This window comes from Phragmites australis, chromosome 8, assembly GCF_958298935.1.
Source record: "Phragmites australis chromosome 8, lpPhrAust1.1, whole genome shotgun sequence".
In the NCBI taxonomy this organism is placed as follows: domain Eukaryota; kingdom Viridiplantae; phylum Streptophyta; class Magnoliopsida; order Poales; family Poaceae; genus Phragmites; species Phragmites australis.
In genome coordinates this window covers 25,975,157-26,002,307 of record NC_084928.1, presented here as the reverse complement: position 1 = coordinate 26,002,307, position 27,151 = coordinate 25,975,157, and the positions used below count along the sequence as shown (strand labels likewise).

The 27,151-nt window shown below is 44.7% G+C and overlaps 3 protein-coding genes across 3 annotated transcripts; 2 read left to right on the top strand and 1 right to left on the bottom strand.

Moving 5' to 3' along the window:
• The first annotated feature begins 6,794 nt into the window (after nt 1-6,794).
• On the top strand, nt 6,795-18,941 carry LOC133926853 (phosphoenolpyruvate carboxylase 1-like). The gene is made up of 10 exons (XM_062372989.1): nt 6,795-7,154; nt 7,276-7,667; nt 7,781-7,865; nt 15,343-15,565; nt 15,789-15,892; nt 16,030-16,117; nt 16,313-16,467; nt 16,596-17,594; nt 17,739-18,125; nt 18,356-18,941. The coding sequence occupies exons 1-10, from the start codon at nt 6,975-6,977 to the stop codon at nt 18,647-18,649; spliced, it is 2,907 nt and encodes a 968-aa protein (XP_062228973.1). The 5' UTR covers nt 6,795-6,974; the 3' UTR covers nt 18,650-18,941.
• Nucleotides 18,942-22,888: 3,947 nt separating this feature from the next.
• Nucleotides 22,889-23,459, top strand: LOC133927689 (heavy metal-associated isoprenylated plant protein 28-like). Its single transcript, XM_062374118.1, has one exon. It carries the CDS (start codon nt 23,049-23,051, stop codon nt 23,457-23,459), a length of 411 nt encoding a protein of 136 aa, XP_062230102.1. The 5' UTR covers nt 22,889-23,048.
• Nucleotides 23,460-24,318: 859 nt separating this feature from the next.
• Nucleotides 24,319-26,668, bottom strand: LOC133926852 (arogenate dehydrogenase 2, chloroplastic-like). The gene is made up of 7 exons (XM_062372988.1): nt 26,201-26,668; nt 25,944-26,112; nt 25,486-25,653; nt 25,270-25,352; nt 25,096-25,165; nt 24,934-25,008; nt 24,319-24,789 (listed from the first exon to the last, which is right to left on the bottom strand). The coding sequence occupies exons 1-7, from the start codon at nt 26,590-26,592 to the stop codon at nt 24,622-24,624; spliced, it is 1,125 nt and encodes a 374-aa protein (XP_062228972.1). The 5' UTR covers nt 26,593-26,668; the 3' UTR covers nt 24,319-24,621.
• Nucleotides 26,669-27,151: the final 483 nt, after the last annotated feature.

Genomic DNA, 27,151 nt, shown 5'->3' with positions numbered 1-27,151 from the left:
CTATTTGGACGGTTCCTCACAATCATCGCCGCAAAATCCTCACCTCCGCCGCCGTTAGCTCACCGCTGGCCAACAGAAGCTCACCTCAAGACTCTAGAGCAACATCTCCTCGTGGTGAGCGCAAATTCCTTCGAGTTTTCCAAATTCCCTAAACCCTAGCTCGAATTTCCTCAAATTCATGCAAAATTTGAGAAAAATTGAGTCAAATTGCTTCAATTAAGGTCTTATCCCATGCAATTGGACTTCAATTAGTGTCGCAATCATGAATCCCTAGTAAGTTTATCAAAATTCTCCACAAATTAGGGCTTAAGATTCAAATTCGGGCAAATTTCATTCAAATTTCAAACACCTGAAGCTCTTGCTCATCCACATTACATCTTTTGATCTTCTAGATGGGTCTTGAGAACCGTGACAAGTGCAAGGCTATCGAGCAGCCAAAAAAGAAGAAAACAAAAGAGCAAAAGGAGTGGGATCGAGCGAGACGCCGATGCTACAGTTTCTCAGTGAAGGTTGCAGATCAGAGGCACAGATATGACTCCGCCGCATCAGTCCATCTACACTCGTCAAGCAGCCGGGTTGGGATCAATTCCGTCTGGCCAGGAGAGCCAGAAGAGGTTTTGTCAGGAGCCTCAGGGAGAGTCTGAGTCAGAGTGGACAGAGGAGCCACAGCCTTAGAGGGAGATCAGATTATTAGACTTGACCTCTTACAAGTCCCCCAGGATAAAGAAGCTCATATTTGTGCCGATAGACGAGTGGTTTACCCCACAGAGGGATGAGGGGTTCAACCTGAGGTTCTAGATTATCCTCCAGGAGAGCTTTCATGCTTCTTATCTTAGGAGGAGAGTCAATCTGAGTATGCACAGGAAGATTAACTGGCATTATCTTGAGTTGGCAGCTGGTAGAGTTGATATGAGAGCTCATTTTGAGTCTATTCCTGGACTAGCTGAGTTGGTGTCTGGAGTGAGCCAGTATGTTGAGGATTGAGTGTGAGTGTTCTATGCCACGGTCTGTATAGCACCCGAGAGGAACTTCATACAATTTATGTTCCAGGGTGAGAGCTATAGACTCTACCAAAACAATTAATTAGAGGCATTGGATCTTCAGGCGAGCTCCTGGTGGTTACATGAGATTGTTCATCCTCATGCTCAGCCACCCCGCCATCCTCTCGTTGGTGAAGTCTTCTCGACAGACGACAAGATCCGACCGATCTTCAGGCCACCTTTTGCTCCAGGATCACCGAGAGTACCTGATATGCTGATTCCTGAGGCAAAGGCTTTACATATGGCATTGAGACGTAGCCTTCTCCCGAGGATAGGATATGGAGAGGTGATCACCAGTTTGCAGCAGTGACTGATACTTTCCATTCTCAGTCACCAGAGATTTGATGTGGTTGATTTGATTCTTTGTGAGATTGAAGATGTGATTGCTGAGGGGATGACCATGTCTAGACAGCAACCTTATGCACATTTCATATCCCACATGATTGCACATTTCATATCCCACCTGTTCGTCCAGGTCTACGAGCAGTCACCTACACACTATAATGTGTATGCTCTCACAGCACCTTCAGACAGGCGGCGAGGCCAGCGTGCGATGTTTAATGCTCAGGAGCGGATGCCAGCTGATGTTAGAGAGAGAGCAGCAATAGAGGATTAGGCCCTTGCAGCGATTGAGGCAGCGCTCCTGCACGCATTTTACTTGAGTGATAGCGACTCGGATTCTTCAGATCTTGAGTTCTTCCCACTAGTCGCTAGGTCACATGATGCTGAGGCTGGAGGGTCTTCTCAGGTTGTTCCTACTTCTACAGTTCCTTCAGCACTTGAGACAACGACCTCCGTGCCCCCTGCTGCACCATCGTCCGAGTTCATTCTTATTCTTCAACAGATGCAGCAGTAGCAGGCAGCCCAGGCAGAGCAGTAGGCCAAGCTACAGGCAGACATGCTTCGGCAGTAAGGGCAGCAGCTCATGATGATGCAGTCACCCCAGCAGCAGCAGTAGGCTACCTTAGCAGCTCTTCAGGCCGATCGAGAGAACAATGACTGCATATTCACATTTATCTCTAGATGTCTTGGGTCTCTCTTTCAGGCATCAATTCTACAGCTGCTAGTTGCTCCTAGAGCTCCAGCCCCAGCACCTAGTTTTCTCCTGGGCAGTGTCAGTGGTCTCTTGGGAACATCAGTGTCAGCATTCCTTTTGTCACATCTCTTCAGCACTGGTGTATTTTCTCAGCCTGCCAAGACTACGACGAGGCCAGTTCTACCTTCGTTGTCTACTCCTATGACTGGCGCTCTTCTCTTTGAGGACTCTCCACAGCCGACAGTGCCTTCTCAGTAGCCATTCGTTCAGACTCCTCCAGTCGTTCAGTCTACCTTCGAGGAGCTCGATGCAGCACTTCAAGAGATGGATACTCAGGATACTACTACTACTACCAGCTCGGCCCCAGCTGCAGTCTCAGAGGCACCGTCAGAGTCAACTCGCCTCCTCAGCCAGCTGTTGGCCCCGCAACTATTCAGCTATCGGATTCAGATACAGACTCAGGCTCACAGTTCGAGGTGCGACCATCTCCAGTAGCGCCGACTTCCTCCTCTCCTCCGGATGTTTAGGAGTGTGCTCTTTTTGGTGCTTAAATGCCAAAGTGGGAAAGAGTCTAGGTGATAGAGGTAGATGAGTGACTAGTGAGCTTTCTAGTTCATAGACTTAGGGGGAGCATGGGTAGTATAGGGTCGTAGTGTTGGATCTTTATGGATTTTAATGTAATGACAAGATATTTGATTCTTAATTGATATGATTTGCTTGTCATCGCATTGTGTTTCCTTTTGTGCTCAGTTTAATTCTTATTCTACTAGCATGATAGGTTGTTCCAGTGCTAGGCATTCTCTTGCTTAATTGTTATATGTCGCTCAATGCATAGTATTATAGGGTGTTCTTCATATTCATTTCCTTATTTCTATTTGTGTTGTCATCAATCACCAAAAAGGGGGAGATTGCAGCATCTAGGCTCCTGTGTAAGTGACAAGTGTTTCGGTGATTAATGACAACTGTATCATTGTGACTAATACGTATGTTTTGAAGGGAATCAAAATTCTTTAGTTCACAATGATTGAATGGGTTTTCTTGCTCCCTCATGAAATTCTATTGGTCGATCAAAGGACATTTGTATCAAGATTAAGGATCTTCTAGTTCTAAGTGTCGCAAGGTGATGAAGGACACTTAAAGTAGATATAGGTCTCTTTTTGTTTTTTGACCGTACTATAAAGGGGGGCTAAGTGTTGTAGCTTGATCTAGTTGAGTTCAGACTTAGTTGGATGCACACTTGCGAAATTCTAGCACTAGGTAGCTCAAAGAAGCTCATGGGTGAGAAGTTGAGAAGTTAGAACTCAAAGACGATTGAATTGGATGAGTTCCAGAAAGTTTGTTCTCACCGGATTATCCGGTGTGAGAAGGATTATACTCATCGGACTATTTTTCTTCTTTGTGAAGATTTCAAATGACCTCACCGGATCATCCGGTGATGGAATGAATTTTGCACCAGAGCATTTAACAGAAGAGTTATTTTTCAGAGAAATTTGAAGTTACATGCACTAGATTGTCCGGTGATCTGAAGAATGCATACACCGGACTATTTAACAGAAGGACTATTTTTCTGGAGAAAATCAGAGTTGAACTGACCGGATTGTCCGGTGTCCTAAAGGAGTTATCACTGGACTATTTAATAAAAGCTTGGTATTTTCGGAGGAAATGGACTATTACTCATCGGACTATCCGTTGATGCTAGGTGGAAGAACATTGGAGCATTTTGCAATGGCTACTGACAACTGTCAAATTAGCGTGTGGAAAAAGTAAACTGACTGGATTGTTCGGTGTTAACAGAGGTGTGTGCACCAGACCATCTGGTGTTCACAGAAAAAGTGAGTGGTTGGACAACGGCTAGATTTGTACCTCTAGCCTACATATACCCCCTCACTTGGTTTCATTCATCGCTCTTGCAACCCAGAAGTATTCATACACAGTGTGTATCATCTAGAGGCAACGGAGAGCACTTGAGGTGATTTGCAAGTTCTTAATTGAAGATTAAGGACTCCATTAGTGCTTCAAGAGTAGTGAGTGTGCATCTAGCTATTGTTTAGACTTGATAGGGATCAAGTGAACTAGTTAGCTTGTTACTCTTGGTGGTTGGCAACACCTAGCCAGTCGTGAAGATTGGAGGTGTTCTCGGTGAGCTCTAGGAGGTCTTATGGGATTCCCGAGAAGCTCGTGTACTTGGTTTGATGCCCGCCAATCCAGAGATGAAAAAGTGGCAATCACTAGTGAGCACTTGAGTCTTGGTGACTCAAGGGGGAGCGACATCCTTATGTGGATACTCCAACGAGGATTAGTGGAGAGTGCCAACTCTTCGATACCTCGAGAAAAACTCGGTGTCCTATTTCCCTACTCTTGTTACATTCTGCATTTTGTTTTTTGCATTTCTTTCATGCAAGTTTCAATTCCGCACTTTACTTATGTTCTATATGCTTTCTTGTTTGTGCTTATCATTCTAGCTTGCTAGGTCATCTAGTTGCTTTTATTCATTCTAAGCTAAGATTGCTCTTTATTTTAGAATTCGGTAGTTGATTTAATTTTTTTATTAGTACCCTATTCACCCCTCTCTAGGGCCATTAGATCCTTTCAACCATGTTTGGGCCTTTTCCTACTAGGTTATGAACACCTAGTCCTACACAGTCATGTATGCAACACATGCAACATGCGGTTATATCCAAGGTAACAACCTTGTCGTATCCTACAAGGAGACAAACCATACCAAATAAACAACGTCCAATTCCCACAACCGAATCTAACTTATTCCCGACTCTGACTCCACCTCGCACTTGACTCCATGTTCGTCTAATGCTTGAGTCCGACTCTACCTTGCACTTGACTTCTCGTGGGACTAAACTCCGTGACTTCCTCATGTCAATATCATATTTGACCATCCATGACCTCCTCATCAACCAGTCAGACCGCAGACCAACCTCGCCATGTCCTCGGACAACCACATCATTCGAGCACATTATTTGGTTGCCCACAAACTTGTGTATATCTGCTCTTCCTGTGACACACCTAGTCTCACATCTACAACCTCATCTTCACATGCACTGTTCTCGAGCCCAAATATTTCACATGACATACTTGATCACTAAAACCTTATTTCCATCCTGAACCTAGCTCCAAACCTCAGTTTCTCTTGAACCAAGTTCCAATCCCATCATCAATCATGCTTGCCATCGAGCAATGCATGCATATGAACAAACAAATTTTCCCGAGTATAAGTTCTTCTCAACTTGACTCAACATTAGTCCATGCAACACTACTCTCATGAGTATATTGTAACAAACAATTAGTATAAACCAACCACGCTAACACTAGCATATTCAAGCAACATCTTAGCAACACATGACCATCAACCTAATATCATTATGCTAAATCACTTTACCAAATTCATCACGTAACCAATTTTTTATCATATGATCTCACAAGGTAACTTACCGGCAAACAAAGATCGAATCCGGCAGGGCTTCACTGCTGTTCTCTTCCTCTCCTTTCCTCCCCTCTCAACCCTCATCTATTAATTTTCTGAATAAAATGAGTAGTGAGGCTGATTTTTAACCTTTATAGAGCCCAACCAAAAATCATTTGTCCAACGGAAGATCCATTTCCCGCAAAATGGATCGTCTACCGGGAGGGAGATTTTTCTATGGATCGCCCTCTTAGCGGGCAATCCAATGCCTAGGCCCACCGGTATTGCGACTCCCATGGATCACCCGCTAAGTGGGAGATTTTTCTATCGATTGCTTTGTCAGCAAGTGATATATATATTTCTTGGCCTTGGTAGCAACCGTGCAAACCTGGTGTTGCCACCGTTGACTATACTCGCCCCCTGATTGGGTGAGGATATGGATCGTCCTCTGAGAGGGTAAGATTTTTTTTTCTCGCCTTCGGAGAGGGTGTTTCTTTTTATATAACTCACTGGTTCAGTGGGGGAGATTTATATCTCACTCATTGAACAAGCGAGAAGCGCATATTTTTGCAACTTTTGGAAACAAATGCATATTTCTGCTATTTTTTTAAAAAAAAAATCCGCCACGCCATCCCAGACAGTGGACTAATTCTGTTAAAAGTCCCCCCCCCCCCCCACTTGAGCACAGCCCACCCAAGCCCATCCAGCCAATTGTTCCTTCATGTACAAAAAAAATCCAATGCCGGTGACTCCTCTGGTAAGCCCTAACCACCTCAAATCAATTGTTCCTCCATGTACAAATAAATCGCTCAAGACAAATGAATCAAATGTTCCAGTGGGGAAAATTAGTTGTTCCAATGGGGAAACCAAATTGTTCCAAAGGAGACCAGAGGCAGCGGCACCAACCATTGGAACGGGAAGAACAACAGTGACCGGAAGTGGAGAAGAGGTCGACGGGAGCACGATCTGAAGCGGGGGAGTACACGTGATAGTGGCAATGGAAGCGCAATAGAAGTGGAGAAGGGCGCCAGGAGGAGGTGAGGAGGCGGGGTGTGCTGCGTGAGGATCAGATCAGCATATCTGCGTACGCGGCACGGAAGAGTGCCGACCCAAAGATTGCAGCCAGTGACTCGGACACACCAAGACAACTAGCCAACGCAGACGGCAGAAGAAAAGGAGTGAACAGTCAGTCCATACACAGCAAGAAGCCACACGAAGCCAGCACGTCACATCGGTGCCACTCTGCTCTCAGTGTTGTGCCCCTCCTCTCCCCTCGCCGTGGGTCACAGCCTCACAGGCCATCCGCCTTAGCCGCCTTTCCAACCGCTAAGGGCCGTGCTTTCCCGTGCACACACTCGCGGACTCCCATCCGTATTTGAAGCCATCCGCTGGCGGCTCGCTCGTGCACAGCAATAGCTCAAGCAACCCGGCGGTCGGCTCAGCGCCTGCACGTTGCTAGCTAGCGTCTTTCCCGCCATACATGGCGTCCTCCAAGTCCCCCGGCGCCGTGGAGCGGCACCAGTCCATCGACTCGCAGCTCCGGCTCCTCGCCCCTGGCAAGGTCTCCGAGGACGACAAGCTCGTCGAGTACGACGCCCTCCTCGTCGACCGCTTCCTCGACATCCTCCAGGACCTCCACGGCCCCAACCTCCGCGAATTCGTTCGTAACCGTCGCCACCCGATTCAATTTCGATTCTTGCCTCCTCAATTCCTGGTATGTACGTCTCCGGCGGGCCGGCGTCTGACCGACCGTTCGTGTCTTTCTGCAACTCCGCTTGCAGGTGCAGGAGTGCTACGAGCTGTCGGCTGAGTACGAGGGTGACCGCGACGCGGCGCGGCTGGGCGAGCTCGGGGCCAGGCTGACGGTTCTGGCCCCCGCCGACGCCATCGTCGTGGCGAGCTCCTTCTCGCACATGCTCAACCTCGCCAACCTCGCCGAGGAGGTGCAGATCGCGCACCGCCGCCGGAACAAGCTCAAGCGAGGGGACTTCGCCGACGAGGCCTCCGCCACCACCGAGTCCGACATCGAGGAGACGCTCAAGCGCCTCGTGTCCGGCCTCGGCAAGTCGCGCGAGGAGGTGTTCGACGCGCTCAAGAACCAGACCGTCGACCTCGTCTTCACCGCGCACCCCACGCAGTCCATCCGGAGGTCACTCCTCCAGAAGCACGCCAGGTAGGAGTCATTCTTCTTCTCTGAAATCCTCATTGAAATCCGCGAACAATTCTGTCACCGATTTCCCTTCGATTTCTGCATTACGGAACGAAATGTTCGTCTTCTCGTCGCAGGATCCGGAATTGCCTGACGCAGCTGGATGCCCAGGACATCACGGCTGACGACAAGCAGGAGCTCGACGAGGCTCTGCAGAGGGAGGTACATACATCTCACAAGTCAATATGACAGCTTTATCCAGTGAATCCAGAACTTCCATTGCAGCAATATAATCCTGCAAAATTGAAAACTGTTCTAATAATATAGTTCTGCAATCTTTGTTCAAATTCATTGCTGGAATTTTGGGCTTTGATTGGATTTATCAAGAAAGTTCCAAGAACGTAATCATGTCATTGCAACCAAATCGGTATGGGAAGGGATTGTTGTTATTAATCTGTTATGGAAGTTAGGTGCAAGTGTCAGTCCTCCAATCTATTGGCAGATAGAGTATTCCGACAATTTCCCTATGCCCTGTGAACTGAACTCCCATATCTGTCGGTCATTACATTCTTCTATTGAAAATAGAATGTATAATGTTTGGACTCGTATGCTCGAGATATTGAGCATGACAGATGTAAGAGAGCTGACAAGAAAAATCTTGAATATGTTTACTGTATAACTAGAGTTCTAGTTCATCTTCACTTTGTTTTTGGTCCAAAGAAAGAGCGTGTCTGCCACGAATAGCAAAGGCTATGCTGTCGCAGACTGACAAGACAGATTGTTCGTACGAGGCTCGCTACACGACAAGTCAGATTTTTCCCTCTCTACATATAATCATTACAAATTTAAGACAAGTCTGAATTTCACCCCCTAAAATATCATTACAAGACAAGTCAGATTTTTCACTCTCTAAATAATCATTACGAATTTAAGACAAGTCAGATTTTCCAAATAATCATTACAAATTGAAGTCAGATTTTTGCTCTCTAAATAATCACTACAAATTTTTTAAAAAAATCAGATTTTTCACATGTAAATAATCATCACAAATGTAAGACAAGTCAGGTTTTTCACTCTATAAATAATAATTATAAATTTAAGACAAGTCTGATTTGCCACTCTCTAAATAATCATTATAAATTTAAGAGAAGTCATATTTCACTCTCTACATAATTCACAGTTAAAGCAGATTATGTTATGTACGCACTACACTAAAACAGGTCAACAGTGCTGATTTTTGAACCTACACTCCATAAGGGGCATTGATAGTCTCCAACTATCAGTGCCGGTTTAATAACTGACACTGTTAGAATTTTCATAAAACAAAAAAAGGAAAAATGCCAGCAAACGAGCCAGCTCGATCCAACGAGACGGAGCCCGCTACTGACCCCACATCGTAGCCCACCAATGATCTGACATCACTGTTGGAGAACGGGTAGGCTATGCTAGTCTAAAACAAAATTTCTACCGCAATCATCTTGGAAACTATGCTAGTAGGAGATCATAGATTGTTACCACTCGACGTGCAGTGCAACAAAAAAAGAGTTGGAGTAGGTCGATCCAACATCGTGCACGTCAAACTCCCTCAATAGATTCTCGATCAGATCCGCGACCAGCCCCGCGCAGGTGGTCACGCTTGACCAACTCCGAGCAGGTGGCCGTATTCCTTGACTAGCTCCTGATCAAGTCTATCACAGTCTCGACTAATCCTGAGTGGTCGTGTCATGCTATCCGACCAGATCCGAGTGGTCGCGTTGTGCTCCACGACCATATGAGCAGGTCTTTCGACCAGTGCGTCACGGCCGGCGACCAGTCTCGAACACATCATGATCTACTCATCGAGAAGATCATCACCATAATAGCAGCAGTGTCGCTACGATATCCACACGTATCGAACATAAACACCAAGCGCCAATGTGCTAGCATCTCGCACGCGGCTAGGGTTTTAGGAGATCGTGTGAAAAGCTGCGTCTAGGGTTTTCGAGTGGCTCGACCTCACCACGCCCCACCCCATACCTCTCCTTATATAGAGCTCACTAATGGGCTCCTACGTTGGAAGCCCTTAAGGATTCTAATACCTCATAGATCACAATCTAATCAAACCCATAACGAATCCAATTCACATATTTTGTTCCAACCCATTAAATATGTGACCCGTTAGATTCATATACAAATGGCTATGTCTCGGAAGCCCTTTCCAAACCGAAATCAATAGTGGTCCCTAATAGCACATGTTGACTCTCGAGTATACACAAAAGATCATATCGACTGAACCTTGATATACACATCCAACAATCCCTTCACCTCACAATACCACTCAAGCTCAAAGCGAGATACGTGTCACCCTTGTGATAGCTTGACCATTCACTCGATCAAGCAGTGGATTCATCATGATTAACTCTTTAATCATATTAGCATAGCCATGCACTTTCTCAATCTAACTACCTTGAGGGGCCTAGAGATATCTATCCTGTTATCAAGGAGGGGCAAATTCCATCTTGATCGCTCACACCTCACGACATGTTTCATGACAAAACCGAAAACTATTTTTATGACTACCCAGTTACGAAATAGCGTTTGCCAACCCCAAAGTATATCACTACACATTCTGAGAATCAATGACGATCTCAGGTCTAAGGATCCTGTAGGTACACCATTTGAGATAACAACTGATGTCACATCATAATAACAATCCCAGCAGTATCTCAAGATAGGTCTATCTAATATTGTATTCTCCAACATAAATATCCACGTTATTGATCTAGTATCTCTATACCTATAATCCATAAAATATGATCATCAATCAATACATGTGCTGGTCTTATGTATCATCACAATGATATGCGACCAGGGATCGACTAAGAATAACATCATGATATATACAAAGAGTTTCATGAACAAGTCACATACTTGCCAATCAAAGTAAACGATAGTCATTCTTGGAATAACACATTATTCAGAAATACATTAATATAGATATGTGATACAATCATCGCTACAATCGCCTCTAGGCATATCACCTTCAATCACAACCTATCGCCTCGTCGATGCTATTACCGCCATCGCGCTCCGGCACCTTCATCGGAGAGTCCGTCCACGCTGTCACCGCCAGGAGGAAGGAGAAGACCTAGAAGCTGAGGAACTTGCTCAGGAGCTCCCACTGCGTGGCCTTGATGGCCTTGACACACGTTTCATGCGCTGCCCCATGCCGGATCCCGCTGCCCCCATGTGAGGAGGCTGACAAGGAGGGCAAGGAGGATGGGTGGTCATCATATCCTACCACCCCCACACCCCGCCACCCCCACATGAGGAGGCTGACGAGGAGGGCAAGGAAGGCGGGAGGTCATCAAATCCCGCCACCCCCACGTGAGAAGGGCGGGAGATCGTTGAATCCTGCTGCCCCCATGTCGGATCCTGCCTCCCTTGTGCTGGATCCCGACGCCCCTACGCAAAGAGGCCGATGAGGAGGGAAAGGAGGGAGGTGAGGGGGGAGGAGAGTAGGGGCCGAGGGGAGGAGACAGGGAGGTCGGCGAGCTTGAGGGGGTGAGGAGATCGGGATACGCAGTGAGAGAGACGGAGAGATAAGTGTGTGAGAGAGAGAGACGTCAGCATGTGAGAGAGAGCGTGAGAGAGGGGGGGGATCAAGATAGAGCCGGATGCGACCTAAACGAATCTAAAAAAATGGGGTCCGGCTCCCCCCTTCAATGCTGGATCAGAATAAAAGCCCGACAGTGATATTATCAATGTCAGTTTTTTATATAAGTCGGTACTGATATTATTAGTGCTGGTTTTTACCCGAATGGATGGTTTTTTATCTGATTGTGTTGTGAACCGACACTAATAATCAGTGCCAGTTTTGGCCTAATTAGCACTGATGAGCCGGCACGGATGACCCTTTTTGTATTTTTATGAAAACTTGTATATGCAAATACGTACGGGAACATGTATACTAAATAATTAAGTAATTTAATATAATGGAGTTATGATGTCATTGTGTATTATCTCTGTACTCATGGTAAAAATCTCACTTTCTTTCTATTAGCTAGTGAAGTCACAGGCAAAGCTTGGTATTGAGAATACAGTGGAGTCATGCCAGCTAAAATATTTACCCCACTGCATTTTAGTATAAAATGATATGATCCAATACTACTTGGGAAAAAAATTGTTGCACAAGAACCTACATTTTATTTAGTTCAGATACATAAATAAGGATGCATGACTTTCAAGAATAATTATACAATTCTTTTCAACAATAAAATCCTTGCACTACACCACCATGCCAAATTGTTTATTGGTTGCGATACTTGTCTGTTTTTTCACCCTTTCACGAAAATAAGCATATTTGATTCAATAAAGAAACACAAAATAGCGGATTAAGCTCAATATGCCATGTGCTAGAACTACACAATACTATTACTCCCTCTGGTCATGAAAACTTGTTGTTTTGACTCGTAATATCTCTCCACATACTTGAATTGGAAACGTGCTAATTAAAATACATTTTTTAGAATGAACACGTATTTCATTATAAGAAGCAAGAACATACAACCAGTATTTTCTTCACCAGCATGAGACAGACCTAAAGCAACATAGAAAGAAGCTAAAGGACTATACGAAAAAATAGCATGTGACCTATAGCGAATCTAACAATAGTCTACCTATCTTGAAATGTAGATTCATAGTTTTATAATTATATTGGGTTCCACAAACATATCAGAGTGTTTGTGGGAGGTTCTTTCATGACGTGAGGCCACTCAACACATTCAGCAGCGACACCCTCTATCGAGACCGGTTCAAGAAACAAACCAATCTCATCTATATGCTGAGCCCGGAAATCAATCCCAACACATAGTGACTTTATTGATGATAATCATTACAATATCCAAATTTAATCGAATAAGTCGTCTTACAAAAGTGACCTTCGAGGGTGAAAAAACCAATTAAACTCTACAGCAGATCTAAACGAACTACGAAGCTCTAATCCTTTACGACTCTTCCACAGGCATTATCGACATAGAAAACATCCTAGAATGATCCACATTCAGCGTACTCCTCGATACCTTCTCCAGCTGAATGTTTGGTGAAAGCAAGAGTGAGCACTTGTCGTACTCAGCAAGTTGTGTAGGAAATAGTATGCATGTGAAGGTTTGACAAGAATAAAGCTAATATGGCTCTCTTGCATAAAACAACATTTAAGTAAAAACATTTGAAAAAAATACTAATTAAGTGAATAGCAAACCACCTCAAGATTTTATCCATCTTGACTTAACCAACTAACCAGCACCTCAACCAAAGTTCCATCCACTAAGGTTGAACCCCCAATTATAGTTTCCACCACTATGATTTATCATCCTCAACTATGATTCCCACCATCACAGTTGACCCGACTAACCAAAACATCAAGTTATAATCATGGTAGGTTTTTAGTGCCGCTCATGACCGTGAGCACAACTGAATATTCAATTTTAGCTCTGCAGAGGTTGTATATTATCCACAAGACGTTTCATCTTGTATTGTTGAGCATCCGTTGGCCGACGGAGAACACTTAGACACTACCAAGGTGTGCACTAGGAATCCACTACATAGCCTTTACAATGCCCCTCTCAGCACGTGCCTACCCGCTAAGGTTTCACTATCGCGTGATTCCACCTCAACAACAAAAGCCCCTTCTTGCGTCTTTCGAATCCTAAGATATTATCCATTCACCGCTCTTCTATACTATGCTGAGAGTAAGCAAATTATATGGCTAGACCTATTCCATACTAGGCTTGTGATTGTACTATAAACACAGAAAGATCACCTCACGAACCGGTCCTTAGATTTGAGCAGAACTACCACTTTCCCAACCATACATCTCATCATACCACCTGCTCAAATCCCTATACCATATTGCTACAAAAATTATTCCATCATATTTTATCATTGTTGCATAGGACCATTATCAATTTCGTGAAACAATTATCATGATTACCATCCCAAAGCAAGGCTAAGCATCATCTACCCATCCATAACCCAAAACCATACTATGGCGATACGGTTTGTTGTGGTAGAAACATGTTTGCTGGTTTCATGATGTGTAGGCGATGGATGCGACTTGGTGATTAACGGTGAGATGATCGGGGCCAAGCAGGAGGCTTGGTGCTGGACGATTAAGGATGTCAGGTGGGGTCAAGGGTGATCCTAGTGGTACACATGAAGGTTAAGCAAAGTATGGATGGAGAAGGATGAAGACAGCGTGTTGATAAAGTGAAATGAAGGGGATACCGGTGCAAGTGATAAGGCGGCTCAAGGGATCCAGAGCGGGAGAGACTTGCCACTAGTCTAGATCGTAATGCTTAGTACACGTGTCGATATCGGAGCACTTTCTTAAGGCAAAACAAATGGCAGCTAGTCACGCTTTGAGAAGTGTGCTAGGGTTTCGCGGTTTGGCCACAAAACCGCGGGAGGACTAGAGAGTCACGTGGCATCATCACGAAGCTTGTGTCGAGGTGAAGCTAAGTCATGAAGAAGTCGTGGCCGTTTGATGGAAGAAACGAAATCTGGAGCAAAATACCTCGGTGATAGGTAAGAGTGCACTATCGATGAAAGGTATTTTAGGAACAAGAAAACTTAATGGCCAAGGAAGCTCCTAAGGACTATAAATAGAGGGGTACAGCTGCGGGAGAACTTTGAGCTAGCCATTTGAGATCCTAGTGATAGGTTTTAGAGAAGAGTAGATGAGAGGATATGCTTAGTCTTTGTAATAGGCTAGAGCTTTTGTAAGATAATCAACTTTGTAACCTATCGAAAATATAGCTGACCTATGTGTTTAATGAAGTTTATTTTCTTGTATGAGCTTGTATTCATCTTCTTCTAGTCTCCTTCTTTTTGTTCTCTAGCCTTCGATGCAAGTTTTTCGATTTTCTTGTTGATTTTTGCTTTTGCCTTTGAGCTGCAATGTTTCAACCTTGAAACAGTTGTTCTTCTTATTGCTAGAGGCATAAATGTTCATATTTTCATGTATTTGAGAAGATCTTGAATCTCATTGCCTTTAGATCATCAACTTGGAGAGTTGCTTTTTTCGGTGACTGATATTTGCTTTATTTTTCGTTCAAGTTTCAAGCTTTGTGCATAAAGACCCATGAAATGGTCTTGAATAGAGTCTATAGCTCATATTTCATCCGTCGAGTCATATTGTCTTTAAACTTTCTCTCTCGCTTTGTTTCTCTAAAATTTATACTTTTGTTTGTGCGTTTTTTAAGGATGTTGGGTGAACAAGGAGTAGACCATCTATTTCGTAAGAAAGTTATAAGACACCTATTTATTTCCTTCTAGTCGACTATCTCAGTTCTACAGAATTAGTAGTTAAAGTTGTGTTTTGAATATCATGTCGTTGTCCAAAACATTATGTTTTTGAGCGGAGGGAGTATGCCAAGCTTAGTTTCCATAATTACTAACCTGTCATCAGAACTACTAAAATTTTGTCCTATCATTATCTTACAATGTATCAGCACCTGTGTAGCACGCAAGTTCTGTGTTATGAGTATCTGGATAGAGATTTACCGATTCTTTTACTGGAAATCTGCTAAAAGTCTGGTGTTGCCTGAAGTGAATTTATTTAACTATGACCCAAATCCACATGAAAATGCCACTGCTTTAAGCTGCCATTTGTCATGTATTGGGTAGGATTGTTCTAATGCCTTTAGTTGGTTCTTAACAGATCCAAGCAGCTTTCAGAACTGATGAAATTCGGAGAACACAACCTACCCCGCAGGATGAAATGCGTGCTGGGATGAGTTATTTCCATGAAACTATATGGAAGGGTGTCCCTAAGTTCCTGCGTCGTGTGGATACAGCTCTGAAGAACATCGGGATTGATGAGCGTCTCCCCTACAATGCTCCCCTCATTCAGTTCTCTTCTTGGATGGGTGGTGACCGTGATGGTAAATTCCCCTTATTACTTTGTCTGCAAATCTGAAATGGATGTTCAGAATAGCTTGAAACCCTTGTTATTGGCAATGGTTTCATTAGATTTTTATTTCTTGAGGTCAAGTCTGGTGTTCTCCACAAAAAAAAAAAAAGAATCAATTATTAGTGATTACTTTTCATAGTCCTGGTAGCATATTTTTCTGCAAATCTGTATATGTTTGCTTTCTGTCTCTGTAGGAAACCCAAGAGTTACACCGGAGGTGACAAGAGATGTATGCTTTCTGGCCAGAATGATGGCTGCAAACTTGTACGTCTCTCAGATAGAAGATCTGATGTTTGAGGTATTGTTTATTTTTTAAAACTAGATGTTTGAGGCATTGTACAAGCGTATGTAATTGAATGCTTCGTCATTCCCATTTTGGTTGCCCTGTTGTGGTTGCCTCTATACTAACATCAATACATCACCTGACATTTCTAGCTCTCTATGTGGCGCTGCAACGATGAACTTCGTGTTCGAGCTGAGGAACTATACCGTGCTTCAAGGAAAGCTGCCAAGCATTACATAGGTAACTGTAACAAAATAATTGAAGGAGCCCTGAATTAGCAAGTCGTTGTCAGGGTAAAATTGCATTGATATGTTTGCTTTTTTTTTTTTTTTTTTGCTTCGTCATAGATAGACTGGCACACATGCTTTTGCAAATTCTCCGCTTTTAGGTACTGTTGTCAGTTTGCCAATTTCTGAAGAGAATTCGTTGGTGCAGAATTTTGGAAGCAAATTCCTCCAAATGAGCCTTATCGCGTAATACTTGGCTATGTAAGGGACAAACTGTACTGCACACGCGAACGTTCACGCCATCTGCTGACTACTGGATTTTCTGAAATTCCAGAGGACTCAACCTTTACCAATGTCGAAGAGGTAAATCGGCATGCTTCTATGTGATTTATGTGTGCCGTTAATTTTCTTTGGTCAATGTTAAATTCCTGATCATACTACAGTGTAACTAATCTCACTGTCTGATGATTGTTACTAATCCAATTTTACAGTTTCTGGAGCCCCTCGAGCTGTGTTACCGATCTTTGTGTGCTTGCGGCGACAAGACAATCGCCGACGGGAACCTCCTGGACTTCCTGCGCCAGGTCTCGACGTTCGGGCTCGCCCTCGTGAAGCTCGACATCCGGCAGGAATCCGACCGGCACACCGACGTGCTCGACGCGATCACCACGCACCTTGGCATCGGGTCGTACCGCGAGTGGCCCGAGGAGAAGCGGCAGGAGTGGCTGCTGTCCGAGCTGCGGGGCAAGCGCCCGCTGCTCGGCACCGACCTGCCCCAGAACGAGGAGGTCGCCGACGTGCTCGGCACGTTCCGCGTCCTCGCAGAGCTCCCACCCGACAGTTTCGGCGCGTACATCATCTCGATGGCGACGGCGCCATCGGACGTCCTCGCCGTGGAGCTCCTGCAGCGGGAGTGCCACGTGCGCCACCCGCTGCGCGTGGTGCCGCTGTTCGAGAAGCTCGCCGACCTCGAGGAGGCGCCCGCCGCCGTGGCGCGGCTGTTCTCGGTGGACTGGTACATGGATCGGATCAATGGCAAGCAGGAGGTGATGATCGGGTACTCGGACTCCGGCAAGGACGCCGGCCGCCTGTCAGCGGCGTGGCAGCTGTACAAGGCGCAGGAGGAGCTCGTGCAGGTGGCGAAGCGCTACGGCGTGAAGCTGACCATGTTCCATGGCAGAGGCGGCACCGTCGGCAGGGGAGGCGGACCGACGCACCTCGCCATCCTGTCCCAGCCGCCGGACACCATCCACGGCTCGCTCCGCGTGACGGTGCAGGGCGAGGTCATCGAGCACTCGTTCGGGGAGGAGCACCTCTGCTTCAGGACTCTACAGCGGTTCACCGCCGCCACGCTGGAGCACGGCATGCACCCGCCGGTGTCCCCCAAGCCTGAGTGGCGCGCGCTCATGGACGAGATGGCGGTCGTGGCCACGGAGGAGTACCGGTCCATTGTTTTCAGAGAACCGCGGTTCGTCGAGTACTTCAGATCGGTAAGTGACCATGATTCATGAGTCATTTGGTGATATGCATTCAGTACAAATCCATTGATTTTTCTTTTCCTTTTCTTTTGAGATGTTGAATCCATGGACTTGGTAACGTACATTCCTCATTCGTTTTCTTTTTCATCGTGTTAGGCTACACCTGAAACTGAATATGGTAGGATGAACATCGGCAGCCGGCCATCAAAGAGGAAACCCAGCGGCGGCATCGAATCGCTGCGCGCAATCCCCTGGATCTTCGCATGGACACAGACGAGGTTCCACCTGCCCGTGTGGCTCGGATTCGGCGCCGCTTTCGAGCATGTCATGAAGGAGGACATCAGGAACATCCACATGCTCAGAGAGATGTACAACGAGTGGCCGTTCTTCAGGGTCACTCTAGACCTGCTGGAAATGGTTTTCGCCAAGGGAGATCCCGGGATCGCCGCCCTGTACGACGAGTTGCTCGTCACTGACGACCTCAAGCCCTTCGGGGAGCAGCTCAGGAACACCTATTTGGACACACAGCAGCTTCTCCTACAGGTAGTAAAAAGCATACACCTTAGTCCATGCCATTTTTCTTTTTTAAACTCAGTTCAGGCCCGTTTGAAACCCAGGAATTTCCAAAAAAAAATTCATACGAAATTCCTTCACCTTGGATTTTCACCTGTAGTTTATGCGCTATCGGACTTCAGCGTTTTCGATTTTCTCACTCTGTTTTCAAATAGGGGAGATCAACACAACAAACCTGATAATTATAATATTTTGTGCAGGTTGCTGGCCACAAGGATATTCTTGAAGGAGACCCCTACCTGAAGCAGCGGCTGCGGCTGCGTGATCCCTACATCACGACCCTGAACGTGTGCCAGGCCTACACCCTGAAGCGGATAAGGGACCCGAGCTTCCAGGTGACGCCGCAGCGGCCGCTGTCCAAGGAGTTCGCCGACGAGAACCAGCCCGCCGGGCTGGTAAAGCTGAACCCGGCGAGCGAGTACGCGCCGGGGCTGGAGGACACGCTCATCCTCACCATGAAGGGCATCGCCGCCGGCATGCAGAACACGGGCTAGGTTGCTTAACTTGCCTCGCTTCACTCTCTGCAGAAGTGCAGACTGTTAAGGCTGTGGATGACTTTTGTCAGCTTGATTGGAGATACCAATGTGACACAATGTTACAATTTGGACTGTTTAGTTTCCTCGGCTTTGCGCTTTTTATATTCACACTGTCACACTTGAGGTAAAGCTCAAGTGGAGCTTCTTCGCTGCTTCAGGATTCTCTAAAGAACAGAACACAAACTCTGTTGTTTACATAACGAAGGAACTCTTTGTACGTAATAAACTAGTATGGTGATTGACGTTAATAGTATGATTAGCCTCGTTGTAATATTTTATTGTGATAATATTTGATTAAAAAAATAGTCTTTTTAGTTTTTTACGAGGTTAGTGTAATTTAGTTACAGAACGCATAAAATTAGAAGAAGAAATAAAAATTATGTTAGTGGAAAAGAAAAAAAAACTATGCTCCAAACTAATACTTGAATCGTATACGCATATTAGTTCGATTCGTATACGTTTTGATCAAATGTCAAAATCGTGTGTTAGGTGTCGACAATCCAACCAAAATCAAAACATATTTGCCTTGTCTGCGTGAGGTGTCTTGCCTGCTACCTGCTTGATGTGATAACATTGAGCTACACGGTACTTTTTAATCTATTATCTTATTAAATGTTTTGAAATTTCTTCATTATTTTTTATTATGAATTTTAGCTATTGATTAATTGTATTTTATATGGACTCTTTATTTAGGTATTTAATTTTTATAATAATTTGATTTTTTTAAAAGACTATATTTGATATGGATTCTTATTTTTTCTATTCTAATCCGTATTTTAGTTATTATTTATTTTATTTTATTTGGACTTTTTATTTAGATATTTTGCTTTCCAAACCGTATGGAAATCGAACTGCTAATTTTTCATAATTTTTAATTTCGAATTTAGGTATTTATTAATTTATCAATCGTATTTGATATGGACTCTTTGGTTTCCGAATTTGACTATTTCTTAATTGTGTTTGATATGTGCTCTTTGATTTAATTTAGACCGTTAGATGTTTATGACAATGAGTGATCTAGATCATATATTTTTTCCAATTAACGTAGTAATTTCATGATCTTGAGAATGAATGTAGTGGCTCTTTTTTCTTCTCAAATAATAATATAATAGATATATTTTATTCTATAGACATTTTGCCACATGAAACTCTTTAGGTGTGGGTTTTCCCACATGACATAGTTTTTTTATGTATACTGTAAGACACTCAAAATATATGGATATTTGACATAGCGGCCATTAAAATAATCATTTTGGAATGAAGAGGAGAGAGACGCAGTGAAAGGTCATAAATGCCCTTGGTCTCTTCCGAACCGAGTGTCCGAGTTGGACCCTATTTGGGTGGTTTGGTGCGACCTGAGAAAACCCTAACTCACTTTCATCCCCTCCTCATCCCTATCGACCCCACACACATTGAAATTGACAGGCGATAATGAGCACGGAAAATGGTGGAGGCTGGTAGCAGGTGAAGGCAAAAGTGATGGCGTCCTTCTCCAACTCATATGTGTTGGCTTTGTCCTTCTGTGAGGAACGGTAACGTACTAAGTGGGGAAGGTGAATTAGGACACTTAGAAACCTAAAATAAATGGGCTCCAAAAACTTCACAAAACAAATCTATATTAATTTTTATCTAAATGTGCTCTACGTTTATCCAGTGTGTCTACTCTATCGCTCAAGAGGATTTGCAGCCTACTCTAGCAAGGTAAATTGCAAGTTTGTAAATGCAGAAACGTAAATAAGGTAGAAAGACAAACTCGGCACATGGGATTTTTATCTCGTGGTATCGATAGTATTAATGTCATCCCTAATCCATGTTGGAGCTCTACAAAGAATATGCTCCCGGTCGCTAAGTCTCTTCTGGTCATAGCTCTTGAGCTACCAAGTCACCAAGACAAGATCTCAAACACAATGAGCCACCAAGTCACCAAGGCAAGGTCTCACTACTAGCCTCTCTTCCAGCCACTTGCCGCCGTGATCACTTTGGAGCTTGAGCCATCAAAGCAAGTGTCTTCGCGTCCCTGTACACATGTCTTGTCACTACTCCACACTAAGTCAGAGGGTGAACAAGCTTGAGCCACCAAGCCTAAGATGCCAGCGAGTCACCAAAACTCTAAGGTGTCTACGTACCACTTAGTACAAGGTAGGATCACTCATTGATCCCTTATTCAAGATGCAGCACCTAGCTACAACTCCCTCTAGATCTATAAGCACTAAACACTCTCTAATCTTATGCTTAATTGCCTTAGATGATCACTTTAAGCACTTCGGTGGCTTAGATGTCTTCTTAAGTGTATATGAGCTTTCTCTAGACTCTAGCAACATGCCACACCCTCAAATGACTGAGTGGAGGGATATTTATAGCCTCAAACCCGCCAACTAGCCATTTTCCTAATGACTCAGAAAAACTGTTAACACCGAATGATCCGGTGAGAACAGTAGTACTAACACCAGATCATTTAGTTAGTACAATCTCAGAAACTAGCCGTTGGACTTTTACTCAAAACCTCTGTGAACACCGAACACTCCAGTGTGCCTTCAAATCTTTCACTGGACCTTCCGTTAAGTTATCTTGAGCCATCCGAGCCTTTGCAGCCTCTATGTGTAAAATGCTCCAGTGCATTCATCCGGTGTTCATTCCATTCACACCGGACTATCCGGTGAGTTAAACCTTTTCTTTTTTTTCCCTGGAAATGCTCTGGTGCAACTATCTCTGTGATCACCGGACTGTCCAGTGAGTTGATCTTCATTCTTTAGCACTTACAGTCACCTCTGCAAGAAATGCTCTCGTGCCACACTCTGGTGTGCACAAACTAAGCACCAGACCTTCTGGTGGATTGATCTTCAGTCTTCTGCACTCATATTCTTCTCTACAAGAAATGCACCAGTGTTACTCTGTGTAGATCATTAGACTATCCGGTGAGATCATCAGCCTTCTCCCCCTTTGTTAGAAATACTCCAGTGAATTTAACACACAGAGCACAGGACTATCCAGTGAGGCTATCAACCTGTAATAGCCCAAATTCTTAAAAACATGAAAATTAAAAACATTTGCAAAGAAAATAAAAAGGTTTTCAAAAAACCAAATAAAACCCTAAGTGTGTATGTGTACCTTTATTCATATACACATATATATGAGTATGTGTGCTATATGTATAAATATATATATATATATATATATATATATATATATATATATATATATATATATATATATATATATATATATATATATATACACGTTGAGGGCTATTTTCTTTTAAAAGGATATCTATATATCTATACATATGTGTATATGTTGATTATATTTTTGATTGCTTGAGTATGTGAGCTAATATATTATATCAAGGAGAACAAGCTGGATGTCAAAGTGAGAAAGGCCCAAAAATTCTCGAATGACGAGAAAGGCATAATATAGGTTAGCAAGCGCATCTGTGTACAAAACCAAATAGAGCTTAAGGAGATAATCTTAAGAGACACTCACGAGGCAACTTACTCTATTCACCTAGGCAGTACCAAGATGTATCAGGATCTGAAGGACTATTATTGGTAGCCTGGTAGGAAGTGAAAAAGAGTAGAGTATGTGGCAGTATGTGATGTGTGTCAGCATGTGAAAGCAGAACGTAAGAAACCAATAGGATTGTTATAGCCTCAGAAGATATCAGAATGGAAGTAGGAAGAAATTGGATATATTTCATAGACGAGTTACCTCATATTCAGTTAGGCTATTATTTAATATGGGTCATTGTGGATCGTATCACGAAAGTAGCTCAATTAATTTTGGTTAAAACAACATATAAAGAAAATAAGTTAGCAGAGCTATATATTTCTAGGATCGTGTGCTTAGATGGAGTTCCGAAGAGAATCATGTTGGATCGAGGAACCCAATTTACCTTAAGGTTTTGGCAGAAACTTCATGAATTGTTGGATATGAGGTTGAGTTTCAGCTCGACATATCACGCACAAATGGATGGATAGACAGAAAGAATAAATCAAATACTTGAGAATATGTTGCGAACATGTGCTCCTAAAAATCATAACAATTGGGACAAGAAATTGCCATATATAGGGTCTTCAGATAACAACAGTTATCAGCCTAGTTTACAGACGACCCTATTTGAGGAATTATATGAAAGAAAGTGTAGAATGTCTCTGCATTAGGGTGAGACTAGAGAAGGTCGAGTATTTGGACTAAATATATTAAGGAAGCGAAGGAATAAATCAGGGCAATATGAGAAAAGGTTAAAGAAATCCCAATCCGAATCCACCGATGTCGATCACTCCAATTTCAGAGCCGTGATATCTATGTACACATATGCCCGCCTTCTTCGTCAGGCGTGCACCACGTGAACGTGGACTGGATGCACGGCAAGGTGACGGTGACGGTGAGCCAGAAGAAGTTGCTCCGCGCAGCCCGGCGCACGGGCTGGCTTGCCGTGCTGTGGCCGTCCGCGTACAACCCGGCGTGCCACCACGCGTACGCGCAGCCGGCGGCCTACTACCAGTACCAGGCCAAGCCTGCCGCCGCTCACGCGCACGCGCAGCACCAGCACCAGCACCAATACTACGGCTGCAAGAACAGCGTCTCGGTGGTGGCTCGGAAGCCGATGGCGCAGTTCCCCCAGGCCAAGGCCAGCTCCTACAATTACCATGTTCATGGCTACTATGACTCGGATCTTTACGGGAGCTACCATGAACAGCCCAACGTCGTGCCGGTCGCCGTGCGGAGCTACTTCAGCGATGAGAACCCAAGTGCTTGCTCGATTATGTGAGCGTGATCGTGATGGTTAGGATGCCTGATCGATCGGCCTCTGGTCCCGTTGTGTGTGTGGTTCTTGTATGCAAATACGCGATGCAGAGTCTTATACAATACTACTGTAAATTTCATTGTGAAAAAAGAAGTGATGAAATTCCAGAGGTTGTACTGCATGTTTGACCAGTTCCCTGCAACTTCAGTAAGTGCAAGATGCAAGTAAATCAATGCGGAAAAGAAGGGTCGGGTTGGGTTCGAAAGGAGATCTCACGTGTTGGGCTGGGCTAGGCGTTTGGTTTGATTGCTCTGTGTCTGGATTAGATTCAGCCCACTTGCAGGGCTGCATCCATTCGCTGACAGCGTCTTATTTGCAAGTCTAAAAATACAGGTTAATTTTAGTTGCAGTTTACAAATACTCCGTATTTACAATTGTTGGCTTGTTTAATCTAATATATGTTGTACCTCCATACTAGCATATGTATCAAAAAATAGAATATTCTGAAGATATCTCATTTGTTTTAAGAGCCTCTAAGAGAGAGATTTTGATATGTACTTTTGTTTTATGCATACGCTTGTAAAGACAAGATGGCATCACAGCTTGACTACTCTAAATTTACTTTTTCTTTATTTACATGGATTATCTTTATCAAGTGAGATCTATGTAAATTTACTTTCTATTGGAGCCATAAGCTCTACTTTATTATGTGCCCAATGTAAAAAATTAATAACAACAAAAAGCAAACTCAGTCAACCTAGGAGGAACTATATAGCATTATATATAAGAAAAGAGAAGCATGTAAATTCAAGTTGAAGAGACCTTAAACCTGAGTGGTGGAGAGTTATACACCCACATCTTCTACCAACTTAGTTAGGCTCAGTTTCTATACTCAATGTAAGATGAACATTTGTATTCCATCACATCTCTTGAATAAATGATTACGTTAGCAGGCAGACCCGCTGAAAGGGTGGAAAAGATCAGGAACAAGTGACGAAAGCAGATCCGTGATCTTACTCCTTCCGTGAATACTAACAACTATGGCAACTGCACACATACAGGTCGTACAACAAAATAACAGTTAAGGAGATGAACTAGCATTTCCCTGGGCTGGAAGCAACTGGTTGAAGTGCAGCAGAGATTACAGCAGCAACAGGGGGTAGCTGCACCTTCTTCTCTTTTGTAGTTACAAGAATATAGGCGCCACAGCAGCACTGGACCTGCCATCTTTCAACTTCCCTGAAGAGGTCGCCGCCACAGGGACCCTCTCCACAATTTGCTTTCGTAGCAAGTCATGGAGCCTACCATACAGCATCTGTCTCACCTTCTCAAATGCCTTGTCCAAGTTGTCGAGCTGCGCGTAAAATATTGTAAGATTGGCATGCTGTTTGAGCTTTTTGCATATATACTGGTAAGGCCAACCATAACAGTCTCTGTAACTAATGCATGATTTGTTAAAACGATAGCGCATCGTGTGGAGACTGGAGAGTGTACTTGCCTGCTCTGTGGCATTGACATTGTACATGAAGAGCCCGTAGTACAGATCGAAACTGTCGCTTACAGTGTTCTCAGTCTGCAAGGTTTGTAGGTGGTAAGGTCACAACTACGATCGGTTTATAAGCTCTGAAGAATGGAGAAGACCACGCAGTTCAATACTTACAAGTTGCAGCAAGGTCTCATAACCCTTGGTGTTGATTGGGGTTGACTTCAGGTTGAGTTGTGACAAAACCCTGGATCACACAATGTCATTTAACTAACATAGAGTGAAGCAAGCAGGTAGTCGACATTCGGTGTAATAATTGTAAAATTGTTTCATATATGTAATGCCGCTGACCTCCCAATGGTGTGCGTAATGAACTGACTTCCCGCGGCATAGCGATCATGCTCTGCGCATGACATCTCCACCATCCTACATCCCTACAAGCAACATTTAGAACGGAAGGGAAACAACAATCTCACATGCTCAATGACCCTCTAGTCGCCTTGTTCGGTCCTTTACAACCAAAAAGTACTCCCAACAACAGCAAAGGTCAAATGCTGATCGAATTACCTCCTGCTCGAAGATGCTCAAGAACTGGTCGCACTTGGCTGCCTGATCTCCGTCTTCTGCAACACGGACTTTGTCATAGACAAAGGGGAGCTTGCCCCAGCCATGCTTACCGCTCTCCGGCCCGAACATCGGGTGCGTGCAGACAATCCCAAACCCAGGAGGGAGAATCTGAAATCCCAAACAATGATCCTCGACCGGGTCATGCTAATGTACCTGATACTTCAGTTAGGCGTCCCACATCAAGGTAATGTCTGTGTCGTGTAGTCGATGTCATTACCGTGACAAGTCCAGAAGAAAGCTACTAATTCTTGACCAGGGGAACAGGTATAGTATTCTCCACCACTCAAGCTTGCCACCTACCTCAGCTCAGCTCCCACAGTTTACTTTTGTTTGGTTTAGTTTCTACGAGTTCTGTAACAAGCGCTTGGTTGATTAGTGAGGTGGTGTTACGGTGTTACCTCGAGGAGCAGGTTGCGAGGGAACTGCTTGACGGAGAGCACATCGGCGACGATGGTGTCAGGGCGGAGCTTGTGGAAAGGGATAGCCCGGACGACGCTCTCCGTGGACAGGATGGAGCTGCAGATCAGTAGCACGTCCGGCTGCTCCTCGCACAGCGCATCCACGCTCCTGTATGTCACTGAGTTGTTAGCATTTCGCGTTGTTGCATCAACCAGTCGACCGACCAATTGAACGCAACGCATCCATGGATGGTCACCTGAAGAAGCGAATCCCGTGCTGGGAGCAGTATGCGGAGTAGTCGGATCTGGAGACGGCGAGCACGGCGTGGCCCTGCCGCTGCACGCCCCCCGCGATGAACTGCCCGAAGTTGCCGAACCCGACGATCCCGACCCGCAGGAACGGAGCGGGGGGCTCGTGGTCGTGGCACGGGGTGGCCTCCTCCTGCTGCTGCTGCTGCTCGGCGGGAGCGGCGCGGAGGCGGGTCTTGGCGGCGGTGGCCGGTCGGGTCGGCCGGAGCGCCGCGAAGGCGCAGAAGTTGGGGGAGTAGCGGTGTAGGAAGCAGCTGGATGCGGCGGTGCCGTCCGGGGAGCCGAGGCCGGCGAATTGGCGAAGCGAGGAGGCCATCGATCGTTCCATGTGTCGCGTCATCGTTCTATTGATTTCCCCAGTGAACGATTGAGGTGTCCTGGAACGGCAAAAGCGAGAAAGTACGGTAGGTGGCAGGGGCCCACTGGCAGCGGTCCAAGGGCACCCGGGCAGAGGCTACAAGATACACGTCACTACTTATGTAACAGGGGTTTACTTTTTGGAAAAATACGAATTTATACCATATATTTTAGTGTATTTATTAAAATAGACAATATTTTTCTATATTCACCAATATAGTATCTGTATTCAGCACACGGTGTGTCAAAAATCCTTTTTCGGTACACGATGTATCAAAAAAGACATGTTCGGCACACCGTGACCGTATTCGGCACACCGTGTGCCGAATACAGGGAACAGTGGGTATTTCGGCACACGGTGTGCCGAAATTCTCTTTTTCGTATACTGTGTGCCGTCACGTCATGCTTTTTCACTTTTGCTTTTTCACTTTATTCCCTGTCAGCCGACCGGTTTCCTTTATTCGCTGTCGACCGGCTGCATGCGGAGGGAGAGCAGAGTGTGGAGGGAGAGCGGAGTGCTATAAAATGGCAGCGTACGGATT